At 40.3% G+C, this 13423-nt stretch overlaps 1 protein-coding gene across 2 annotated transcripts in view; it reads right to left on the bottom strand.

Annotated features, from left to right (window-relative positions):
* NME7 (NME/NM23 family member 7) overlaps window positions 1–13423 on the bottom strand; it is a 339877-nt gene that overhangs the window by 153044 nt on the left and 173410 nt on the right. For both annotated transcript variants that reach the window (XM_077294850.1, XM_077294851.1), the window contains exon 7: window positions 2080–2185. In XM_077294850.1, the coding sequence (XP_077150965.1) occupies window positions 2080–2185 (106 nt within the window). The remainder of the gene's footprint in view (window positions 1–2079; window positions 2186–13423) is intronic.

The raw sequence follows: 13423 nt of genomic DNA, 5'->3' as shown, positions 1-13423 counted from the left end.
CTTCACTGCTAGAATATTAAGAAGCAGGGAGAGTCTAGTTGGCATGTGACTGAAAATATGCAAATGATTACTCACCCGCATAGGGAAATTTGACAGCATGTGCAATGCTGTCACCATTCAACAGTCTGCAATCACATAGACTATAGACAGACTAGTCTTCTTAGGCCAGACAACCCCTTTAAGGCAGTACTACATACTAGTTGCCTTTCATATTGTGCCTGTGTTTGCGTATGATGTGTAGATACAGGTTATATCAGACACTAGAAGCAAAATTAATAGACTGCAAACTCCAATAAGAAATACACTGAGATGTGGTCCAGCACCGCTATACATGTAGTATGTCGATGTGCACAAATGTGATGGGTAACTTGCAAGACAGTCTCACAATCATGGCTGCAGTGAGTCATGTGATGCAAATCATTAGACCCAGCGTAGTCCAAAAAGGTAGACATACACTTGAAATATTCCTGACACCCTAAACCCAAGCATGCTTAGATTGGCTGAGAATGCATGTGCTCTCAATAAGAGGGGAGTAGGCCGCTCTAGAAAACCTGTTATGGCAGCTTATCACCCATCAGAACAACAGAATTGGGTGTGTCAAAAGTCAACATGCTAGACTCTTCTCCGACATCTGCCGTTGAAACACCCCAAAACACATGAGATTGTCAACCTGTGTGGTGACAGTTGGTGTGCACGGCCAGTAGATATCATGCACACATCCTATTTCACGGTATCAGACCGGTGCACAACACCTAAAAGTAGTAGCAGATGCCTACCAATGGGATGCCATCCAGAAACTCTAACCTCCCAATGTAGAAGTGAGTGACGCAGCAGTAACTCTTTACACCGAAACATTCAGAATCAGAGTTTTAAACAAAAAATCAGAAAAATAAAATAAAATAAGCATGTATATAGGCTAAAACAGCCATGTGATGTAGATACCACACTTAAGAATTAGAACACATTGATAATTTACAGCTATATTGGCCCATAATCGTTGGCAAGTCTCCCAAATCTCAGCCAATGTAATGAGTCTATTAGTGATGACCAATATACTTGTTACTCGAGATGTCTCAGGTTTTTAGTGCTTGGAGATTTAGTTTTTCTTGCCGCAGCTGGATGATTTACATCTGTTAGCCAGCATAAGTACCTGTGTGGGATTCCCTAGCAACCAGGCAACCCCCACATGTACTTATGCTGGCTAACATATGTAAATCATTCAGCTGCGGCAAGAAAAACTAAATCTCCGAGCACTAAAAAATACTCAGAGGACCCCCGAGCGTGCTTGAGAAATCTTGAGTAACGAGTATATTCGCTCATCACTCGTGTCTATGCTTATAGTTGCTCGGAGTGAAATCTAATCAGTCATGTAGGCCTTTTTTTGGCTGTTACTTTATAATTCCCCCATGATAACAGGCACCAAAGATTTTGTGTCCATCCATTTCACAGATTCTGTAGTAGATTGTATATTCTTAACTTTTCCCAAATCAGGGAGACTTGTGGGTGAAATAAACACTTTGGCCGGTGTCACACTTGCGAGTGCAATGCAAGAAACTCGTCTCTCGCCTCAATTCCCGGCACTGCCGCCGGCGGTTCGGACCGGAGCGTTCAGCCGCATGCTCTGATCCCGAGTGCCTGCGGCAGCGCCGGGTATTGATGCGAAAGACTCGTGTGAGTTTCTCCCATTGCACACGCAAGTATGACACCGGCCTTTGAACTATTTCAGCTAACTATACCGGTGAAAAGGTCGCTCCCCATTAGCAAAGAAAGTGTGAAAAACAAAGTCCTTTTCTTATGATTTGTTTGCAAAGAAACAGAGAAGATAAAATAAAAAAACAACATTTATTCTAGTTGAAGAAAATGGCAAAAATACAAAGTAAATACAAGAAAAGGCCATGTAAAATACCACTGAATAACAGAGGGATTATCATGCTCGCTGTAAACCGTGGTATTTGACATTGGGGTGGTGTGTGGTTTCTGATTTATTTTGCTTGTACTTATGAATACGATGAAGACATAATAGAAAGTATTGAAAATAAATTCCATAAATTCCAAAAGGATAAAACCCCAGAAACCTACCTTCTAATACAGCATGGGGCTTAATAATGCAGCAGGTACAATGTGTGAATTTTGCTGTGTTTTTTGGTCCATGCCCTCCGCTTGATGGAAAGAAAAACTCTAACTCCTAGTGGAGGTTAGAAGAAAAAGCATTAATACAACTTCACATGATCACAGCTTTTACGGGAATCTGTCAGTAGCATCAACCCTCCTAACTTGTGTTCATGGGCTTGTGGATCATAGGAAGCTGGATAAAATGATACTTTGTGATCTGCAATCTGAGGTTTTATTTCAGAAAAATCCATATTTTCTTACATATAAATGATCTGTTAAGATCTAGGGACGGGACACTCATCTGCATGAGAATCTGCTTCCAGAGATTATTATAAATGAAAAGGAAGTGGTGCCATTGTGAGACATGTAATGATTGATGGTCTTCTTCTGACCTACATGTCTCATACTGGTACCGCCCCCTTTAATTTAAAATAAGCTCTGGTGACAGATTTTCAGGGAGATCAGTGTCCAGCCCGTAGATCTTATCAGCTAATTTGCATACATGAAAAATGTGGATTTCTTTGGGAAAAGACATCAGCTGGCAGATATCAAGGCATCATTGTATTCAGCTTCCTATGACCTACATGCCCATATAGACGGCTTAGGAGGGTTGATCCTACTGACAGATTCCCTTTAAAATAAAACTGAACTCTGTAATAACCAGCTCTACTCAAGCTAAACTCTAACTCTGGGATGCAGAGAGGTTTATTCATCAGCAACTCTGACGTTTTTCTAAAGAAACCATTTTACTAAGGCTTGGGCTTGATGATAATTCAGTTGCATCATCAGAGGCAGATCCTGTCTATATCTGCATTGCAGGTTACATTTGGAGCCCCAGTCTAAGATTCATTCACATTTGATGAAAAAAATAGCGCAATATGAAGTACTTTTTTTTCTGTCAAAATGACAGATACCTTGGCGGAACCTGACCCAACACCATTATAAGCCAATGGGAATTGTTGGATTCTCCCGGGTCCGACATTTGATGGACCCCTTTCCGCAGCTTTAGTCCATAACAGAAAAACAGAATTCACAATGCAGATGTCAACTAAAAGTGCCTCCTGCACAATGCTCTCTGCTAACAAAAGGCAGGTGGCAAGTGGGACTTAGAGAGGATCTGTCAGCACTTCTAAACAGTAACAATTTGTACTACACTAATATATATATATATATATATATATATATATATATATATATATATATATACAGTACTGACCAAAAGTTTGGACACACCTTCTCATTTAAAGATTTTTCTGTATTTTCATGACTATGAAAATTGTACATTCATACTGAAGGCATCAAAACTATGAATTAACACATGTGGAATTATATACTTAACAATAAAGTGTGAAACAACTGAAATTATGTCTTATATTCTAGGTTCTTCAAAGTAGCCACCTTTTGCTTTGATGACTGCTTTGCACACTCTTGGCATTCTCTTGATGAGCTTCAAGAGGTAGTCACCGGTAATGGTTTTCACTTCACAGGTGTGCCCTGTCAGGTTTAATAAGTAGGATTTCTTGCCTTATAAATTGGGTTGGGACCATCAGTTGTGTTGAGCAGAAGTCTGGTGGATACACAGCGGATAGTCCTACTGAATAGACTGTTAGAATTTGTATTATGGCAAGAAAAAAGCAGCTAAGTAAAGAAAAACGAGTGGCTATCATTACTTTAAGAAATGAAGGTCAGTCACACCGAAAAATTGGGAAAAATTTTAAAGTGTCCCCAAGTGCAGTTGCAAAAACCATCAAGCGCTACAAAGAAACTGGCTCACATGAGGACCGCCCCAGGAAAGTAAGACCAAGAGTCACCTCTGCTTCTGAGGATAAGTTTATCCGAATCACCAGTCTCAGAAATTGCAGGTTAACAGCAGCTCAGATTAGAGACCAGGTCAATGCCACACAGAGTTCTAGCAGCAGACACATCTCTACAACTGTTAAGAGGAGACTTTGTGCAGCAGGCCTTCATGGTAAAATAGCTGCTAGGGAACCACTGCTAAGGACAGGCAACAAGCAGAAGAGACTTGTTTGGGCTAAAGAACACAAGGAATGGACATTAGACCAGTGGAAATCTGTGCTTTGGTCTGATGAGTCCAAATTTGAGATCTTTGGTTCCAACCACCGTGTCTTTGTGCGATGCAGAAAAGGTGAACGGATGGACTTTACATGCCTGGTTTCCAACGTGAAGCATGGAGGAGGAGGTGTGATGGTGTGGGGGTGCTTTGCTGGTGACACTGTTGAGGATTTATTCAAAATTGAAGGCATACTGAACCAGGATGGCTACCACAGCATCTTGCAGCGGCATGCTATTCCATTCGGTTTGCGTTTAGCTGGACCATCATTTATTTTTCAACAGGACAATGACCCCAAACACACCTCCAGGCTGTGTAAGGGCTATTTGACCAAGAAGTAAAGTGATGGGGTGCTATGCCAGATGACCTGCCCTCCACAGTCACCAGACCTGAACCCAATCGAGATGGTTTGGGGTGAGCTGGACTGCAGAGTAAAGGCAAAAGGGCCAACAAGTGCTAAAAATCTCTGGGAACTCCTTCAAGATTGTTGGAAGACCATTTCCGGTGACTACCTCTTGAAGCTCATCAAGAGAATGCCAAGAGTGTGCAAAGCAGTCATCAAAGCAAAAGGTGGCTACTTTGAAGAACCTAGAATATAAGACACAATTTCAGTTGTTTCACACTTTTTTGTTAAGTATATAATTCCACATGTGTTAATTCATAGTTTTGATGCCTTCAGTGTGAATGTACAATTTTCATAGTCATGAAAATACAGAAAAATCTTTAAATGAGAAGGTGTGTCCAAACTTTTGGTCTGTACTGTATATAGGAGCACTTTTTTAATCAAGAATTTTACAATGTGATGTCCTATTCTTCTTGTCAATGGAATGTGTATCTACACAGTCTTAAATTGTCCACTCAGTGATGATGGTAACCAAAGGGGTAAAGATACAGCTTTTTAATGATGGTTACTCAAGCTGGCAATTTATTCAGAAAACAGAGGAATAGCACAACACTGAAGTCTGAGGAAAAATACCACAGAATTGTTATTTCAGGGGATATGTGAGTATTTTTGAGAACAGACATGTAATGGGAACTGACAGATCATATAGATAGTCTGTCCAGGCCTGACTAATGTTCCATTTACACTATTAAATGTCCTACACTGCTCAAAAAAATAAAGGATACACTTAAAAAACACAATGTAACTCCAAGTCAATCACACTTCTGTGAAATCAACCTGTCCTGTTATGAAGTAACTTTGATTGTGAATCAATTCCTCCTGCTGTAGTGGAACAGACAACAGGTAAAAATGATAGGCAATTATCAAGACAACCCCTATAAAAGGAGTGCTTCTTCAGGTAGTGACCACAGACCATTTCTCTGCTCTCATCCTTTTTGGCTGTTTTGGTCACTTTTGCATTTTGTCATTGGTAAAGTAGCATGAGGCGGTGTCTGCAACCCACAGACGTTGCTCAGGTAGTGCAGCTCATCCAGGATGGCACATCAATGTGAGCTGTGGCAAGAAGGGTAGCTGTTTGTCAGCATAGTGTCCAGAGCATGGGGCAGATACCAGGAAACAGGCCAGTATACCAGGAGACGTGGAGAGGGCCATAGGAGGGCAGCAACTCAGCAGCAGGATCGTTACCTCCTCCTTTGTGCAAGGAGGAACAGGAGGAGCAGTGCCAGAGCCTTGCAAAATTACCTCCAGCAGGCGACTAACATCCATGTGTCTGCTCAAACTGTTAGAAACGGACTCCATGAGTGTAGAAGGAGGGCCCAAAGTGCACAAGTGGGTGTTGTCCTTACAGCCCAACAACGTGCAGGGCAATTTGAATTTGACAGAGAACACCAAAATTGGCAGATTCAGCATTGGCACCTGTGCTCTTCACGGATGAGAGCAAGTTCACACTGAGGACATGTCACAGACAGGACAGAGTCTGGAGACACCACGGAGAACGTTCTACTGCCTGGATCATCCTCCAGCATGACCGGTTTCACAATGGGTCAGTTATGGCGTGGGTATACATTTCTTTAGAGGGCTGCACAGCCCTCAATGTGCTAGCCAGAGGTACCCTGACTGCCATTAGGAATCGGGATGAGATCCTCTAACCCATTGCGAGACCATATGCAGGTGCACTGGGCTCTGGGTTGTGTCTGATGCACGACAATGCTGAATCCAATCTAGCACATCTGGGACATCATGCCTCGTTCCATTAACCAACGCCATGTTGCACCACAGACTGTCCAGGAGTTGACTGATACTTTAATCCAGGTCTGGGGGGAGATCCCTCAGGAGAACATCCGCCGCCTCGCTAGGACTGTGCCCAGACGTTGTAAGGAGGTCATACAGGCATGTGGAGGCCACACACACTATTGAGCATCATTTCCTTGTCTTGAGGCATTTCCACTGAAGTTGGAATCAGCCTGTAATTTGATTTTCCACTTTGATATTGAGTATCATTCCAAATACAGACCTCCATGGGATATTAATTTTGATTTTCAACTATCATTTTTATCTTTTATTGTTCTCAACACATTCCACTATGTAGTGAATAAAGATTTGCAACTGGAATATTTACTTCAGTGATATCTAGGATGTGGTATTTTAGTGTTCCCTTTATTTTTTTGAGCATTGTAGCACATAGAATGCCATTAATCTCAGCAGCACAGACTTTGTTGAAAAGGGCAATGTGTTGATGAGAATGATAATAATCTTTGCAGAATAAAATATGATTTCACCTTACGAACAAGCGTTTTGCTCGTTTATTGGGTGAAAGGCAGCCTGTTTAGACTGCTCAATAAACCTGCAGTCTAAATGAGCTTTCAAAGTATGAAAAGCCACATCCAATTCCCATCAGATCTGCATAAAATGTTCTAGGTCAAATGAAGACGATTATTATAATAGTAGCAATATTATAATAGTAATAACAATAAAAGACGGAAACCAACTATGGTGTCAGGTGGGAATGTATGGAACTAGACTGAGAACAAGTTTTTGTGTTCTCATCCAAGCAAATAAGATGGAATACAAATGCACAGTTTAGGCCGATTTCTTAACAGTGCTATTCCTGAATATCCATTAGATAACTGACAATTAGGTAACTGGGATCAACACGTAAAGTCATGGTTACAGCTGCAAATTGTAGAAATGGCATGAGGAACTTCAAGTGACATCAGCTAAGAAGTATAGAACAATAACGATACTACGGTGAGAGTTCATGGGCAAGATGTGAGCGCTCTGCCTTATATAAGGCCTGGGCGAGCATATGAATTGCTATCACAAAACAGTAAGCTTTTTTTATTACCCTAACCTGGGTCCATTAAGAACAACTTTTAAAGAAGATGTAAACCCCTTCAAGATACCCTACATAAAAATATATTTTGTATGTCAGAATGAAGAATAAACCTCAGAGCATAGGCCATGCAACTTGTCTAAGGGTACCATCACACAGTACCATTTTAATCGCTACGACGGCACGATCCGTGACGTCGCAGCGATCGTATGATTATCGCTCCAGCGTCGTAGACTGCGGTCACACTTTGCAATCACGGCGTTGGAGCGATGCCGAAGTCCCCGGGTAACCAGGGTAAACATCGGGTAACTAAGCGCAGGGCCGCGCTTAGTAACCCGATGTTTACCCTGGTTACCAGCGTAAACGTAAAAAAACCAAACAGTACATACTTACATACCGGTGTCTGTCCTCCGGCGTTCTGCTTCTCTCCACTGTGTAAGCACAGTGGCCGGAAAGCAGAGCGGTGACGTCTGACGTCACCGCTGTGCTCGCTTTCCGGCTGGCCGGCGCTCACACTGCAGAGAAGCTGAGACGCCGGACAGACACCGGAATGTAAGTATGTACTGTTTGTTTTTTTTGCGTTTACGCTGGTAACCAGGGTAAACATCGGGTTACTAAGCGCGGCCCTGCGCTTAGTTACCCGATGTTTACCCTGGTTACAAGCGAACACATCGCTGGATCGCTGTCACACACAACGATCCAGCGATGTCAGCGGGTGATCAAGCGACGAAAGAAAGTTCCAAACGATCTGCTACGACGTACGATTCTCAGCAGGATCCCTGATCGCTGCTGCGTGTCAGACACTGCGATATCGTAACGATATCGCTAGAACGTCACGAATCGTACCGTCGTAGCGATCAAAATGGCACTGTGTGACGGTACCCTAAGCCAAATGCAATTACAGGATTAAGATCAGCTAATCCGAGTTCTGGTGGCATACCAATTTATTTGTATGAATTGATGCATCAAAAATCCTTTCAAGCTATGTGGAAAAAATTAAGACAATGATTTATATTTTTTATTTAACCACACACTTCATGCTTGCTGATACAGTATATTGACAGCTATATAACATGTATGTCACATGCACTCAGCATGGCTCTTAAGTAAATGGAGGTCATTTGCAAATAGCTTTTTCCTTGAACTGTAATCGGGAGTAACAAACTAAATGCTGTTATCTGGTTAAGTGCATAAATGAATATCATCACATATCTTATTTCCCGCTATATAGTGTAAACTGAACACCCGTCTAACATGCAGGGGGCCCAACTACAGGACTTGTAGTTACACACGGGGTATGGAGTTGTGGGAGGGGGTCCAAAAAGCTCATCATGAAAAGACCAATACTAGTAAAAGACTTGATCAGAAATCTTATATTCCCATATCCACTATATAGTTGCAAATAAAAGTGTTTAAAGAAGCACTCCTCCCATCAAAATTGTTATCCTCTTAAATTCTCTTAATATATTACAGTCATCATATTACATAGCACTGTGTACTTACAATTGCTCATTTTGAATTTCTACCAAGCATATTGTTCTCTATTCTCTGCTCTACCTAGAAACAGGAAGTCATTATCCCTGCAGAAATCATTTCTCTTTTCAACTGCTGACCCAGCTGCTGCCCATTCCCTCTGCCAGGGACTTTTGCAGTGACTGATGACTCCTACAGGGAAAATTGACCTCCTGTTTCTACATAGAGCTTAGAAGGATCCAGCTAATCAGTTTTTAATCACATTATGTCATAGACTGAATGGAAAAGAGAAAAATTAACTGGGTAGAAAGGCAAAATGAGCAATTGTAAGTACACAGTTTGATGATTGCAATATTTTAAGAGGATAATAATTTTGATGGAAGGAGTGCTTCCTTAGCCCCCACTGCAAATAAGATTTATTAGCAAAATTTAAAAAAACATTGTGCTGTTTGCAATAAACCTATGGAAAAAAAGAAAAATGTAGAAATGAACCTGACATCATTAAACTTCCTCCAGCAACTTATGTGCCTGTTAATTAGGAACCTAAGACCAAGTGCACACGTTCAGTATGTGGTCAGTATTTTACCTCGGTATTTGTAAGCAAAAGTGGGTGAAAAACACAGAAGTGGTGACGTGTTTCTGTTATACTTTTCCTCTGATTATTTCACTCCTGATTTTGGCTTACAAATGCTGATTTAAAATAGTGACCAAATACTGAACGTGTAAAAGTGGCCTTATAGTCCATTGTATGTGCCCCTACAGTCAGGCAAACAGCTAAAAATTATCGTTACACACCGCTATCCCTCTAGCGCAGTTCAATGGGCATGTATGGACCAATCTTGGTGCCTTTTGTGAGCTTATTAATCCTGCCCTATCAATTAAAGGAAGTGGGGTCAAGTTAGCAAGGTCACAAGAGGTGCAAAGGATTGGTCCGTACATCTTACTATTTGGTGCTGAATGCCATACAGGGAGAGTGTTGTATAAAGATTTTTAGCGGCATGCCTGAATGCAGGAGAACACGAAACGGATCATCAGGACCCTAAATAGGACACAAATAAGGTGCTGCTTTCCAACTTGGCTCATCAATCCCACTATTAGAAGCCTAACTTTTTTCTCTCTATTTATGTGTTATATTTGAGCCATACAAGTGGACTGTATATTTCTCTTTTTGAGGATTGTACTACCTATCTGTGATGTGACAGGCTGACTTCCTTATTATTTTATTAGTCTAATCAGCTCATTTTATTTTCAACCAGTTGTAGTTGTGATATTTCTATGCTAATATTAAAGTTACGTTTTGTTTGTCACGTCTCACACTTTGCTGTATAAAGACAAAAAAGTTGCAGGCAGCGGTTTACTGACGGGAAACCTGATGGCAAGCTCCTTATAAATATCTCAATACAACGAATATAACAATTGATTTCTGCAAATTCACCACAAAATGCCACTTTTACTGCAGTCTCAAAGTTCTTCAACCCCTGAAGAGAATCCCTCCTAAGAGCACATATTTGCACATCAGATGTTTGATCAAGCACGCCTGATGCCAAACCTGGCTCGCATGCTTTCTGGGGATTCACTTCGGGCTACACTAGTTTGTTAAACCTAGTAATTTTATCCAAACAGAAACCGCATCATCTCCAGATACTTCCATTGCTACTATCGGTCCATTTATCATAAAATGTATAGGGTTACTGCACAACAAAGGGGATTTTAACATTTAAAATTAACTAAAAAATATTAAAAGGAAAAAACTCATAAAAGAAAAAACCCAATGCAAACTGAAGTTCTGCAAATGTGCTACAACAATATACAATTCTGGTTTCCGAAGGACAAAAGATGAATTATACACTTTATTGCAATAACATAAAAAAATTATGCACAATCCACCTCGCTACAATATATTTGCCATCACCCCCAGATACAAAGCAATGTTGTATTATTGGGGATTCCGGGCAGAGGGCCTCCCGCCATCACATCTATATGCCCCATAACAGGGCATATCTACAATGTTTTTTTGCTGTTAAACAACCCTTTAAGAACTGTATAAACTTCTAGAAGCCATTTCATGAAGTTGATTACGTAGTGGGAGGCTTTCCGCGCTTACTACCCTTCCACAAGGTATAGGATTCTGGGAATTAGTCATTCTACTACCTAGTTTTCCACTCATTACAGCAGACAAAGAACCTTTCTTATGGATGTAGGAGTCTATTTAAGGAAACTGGTTTCTCCTCTTAGACATCTACAATGCATGATCAAGTTTCCTCACTGAAAATGTAGACACTACACTAATATTTACACAGGTTTAACCCCTTCGTGACAGCCAATTTTGACCTTAATGACCAAGCTAAATTTTACTATTCTGACCAGTGTCACTTTTTGAGGTAATAACTCTGGAACGTTCAACGTTTCGCAGTGATTCTGAGATTGTTTTCTCGTGATCATGATAGTGGTTACATTTCTTCAATGTGACTTGCGTTTATTCGTGAAAATTTTTTTTTAATTTTTTCGAAAATTTTGCAATATTCAAACTTTGAATTCTTATGCCCTTAAATCGAAGTCATGTCACCCAAAATAGTTAATAAATAACATTTCCCAAATGTCTACTTTACATCAGCACAATTTTTGAAACAATTGTTTTTTTGTTAGGAAGTTAGAAGGGAGAGAAGTTGGCCAGCAATTTCTCATTTTTCCAAGAAAATTTACAAAACCATTTTTTGTAGGGACCACCTCACATTGATGTGACTTTGGGGAGTCAGAAAATACCCAAAAAAGACTGCACCCCTCAAAGTGTTCAATACCACATTCAAGGAATTTATTAATCCTTCACATGTTCACAGGAACTGAAGCAAACTGGAAGGAAAAAATGAACATTTAACTTTTTTTTTTTTTTATTTACAAAAATTCTAATTCAGACCCAATTTTTTTTATTTTCACAAGGGTGACAAGAGAAAATGGACCACAAAATTTGTTATGCAATTTCTCCTGAGTATGTGGATACCCCATGTGTGGGAGAAAACCACTGTTTGGCCACACGAAGGGCTTCGAAGGAGAACTTTTTTTAAACCAAAATTGGCTAGAATTGAGTGGACGCCATGTCAGATTTGAAGAGCCCCTGATATGCCTAAATAGACCCCCCACAAGTGACACCATTTTGGAAACTACACCCCTTAATGATTTTATCCAGGGGTATAGTGGATTTTGAACCCACAGGTGCAACACAGAAATTAATAATATTAGGTGATCATATTGAAAAAGCTAATTATTTTTTTTTCACTAAAATCTTGCTTTAGTCCCAAATTTCTCACTTTTGCCAGGGATAATTCTAAAAGTGGGCCCCACAATTTGTAACCTACTTTCTTACGAGTGCAGTGATACTCCTCCACATGTAGTCAAAAAGTTCTGTTTGGACAAACGGTAGGGCTCGGAACGGTAGGGGCACAATGTGAATTTTGGAACACAAATTTGGCTCTATTTGGAATGGATTGTCATATTTGCAGAGCCTGTGTGGTTCAAGAGCAACAGTACTACCCCATAAATGTATTTTTTTTTTACTAATTATACCCTTTAGTGTATTTAGGGAGGTAGTGAGTAGTTTGATACCACCATTTTTTATGCAGTTGATACCACAGTAGTTTGAACATTTACAATTTGCATTTCTTTCACTGTCTCTTCTGAATCTTTTTTGTACGTTCTGAAGAACACACCTCAAATTTTATTGCAGTAGTTTTTCATTGTTCAAAAATGCATCCAATATGGAATCAATGTGACTACTGGACACATGGCTTTGCCTATAATAGATGGCACACCATTTGGTCTTTAGGGTAAAACTGAATAGAATTCCAGGACCCATTCAAAGCTTACAGAGACATTGAGCAAACAAGAAAATCCTTCCAGGAATTATTACTCACAGAGGCAGGCATGCCCCTACAAACACATTTGCTGATTATAAAACTTGGTCTTGCTAATAAAACAGTTGCTTTGCAATTGCTTATATTGTAGCAGGAAGAATAAACTGTACTGGAATGAAGGGCAGAATGTGGAGGAAAATGCAGCCAACTATGTGGCAAAGCGGAGTTTGTTCCAAAGATGAAATAACACCAGCAGGGCTAGAATGACAGGTTTATCTTTCAGAGACTGGTCGTACAAAGTCAGTTTAGCTCCATCAATCCCTATATGAGAATTTAACGTGTCACTGGACGTGGTGCACTATACCAAGCTCCCACCCGCCAAGGTAGGAACCGCTATATGCACAAAACAACTAATCCCTACAGAATCCTGAAAGTATTGTCTGGTACAGGAGGTTCGGCAAGAACCATACAGTAAAGCCCATAGTGTATAAGTATGGAACATCCTCATTATTAGAGATCCTCCAATAAAATGATGATGCCTATATCACCAATATAAATAAATATATAAGTAATATAAATGAAAACAAAAATGTTGTGTAGCAAGACATAATCGTATAAACATGAAAACAGTCAATCTAACATGGTCAAAAATGGTTATGTAGGTAATAAAGTCCTGGAATTGT

Source organism: Ranitomeya variabilis, chromosome 3, assembly GCF_051348905.1.
Source record: "Ranitomeya variabilis isolate aRanVar5 chromosome 3, aRanVar5.hap1, whole genome shotgun sequence".
NCBI lineage: Eukaryota > Metazoa > Chordata > Amphibia > Anura > Dendrobatidae > Ranitomeya > Ranitomeya variabilis.
This window is presented reverse-complemented; position numbering and strand designations above follow the sequence as displayed.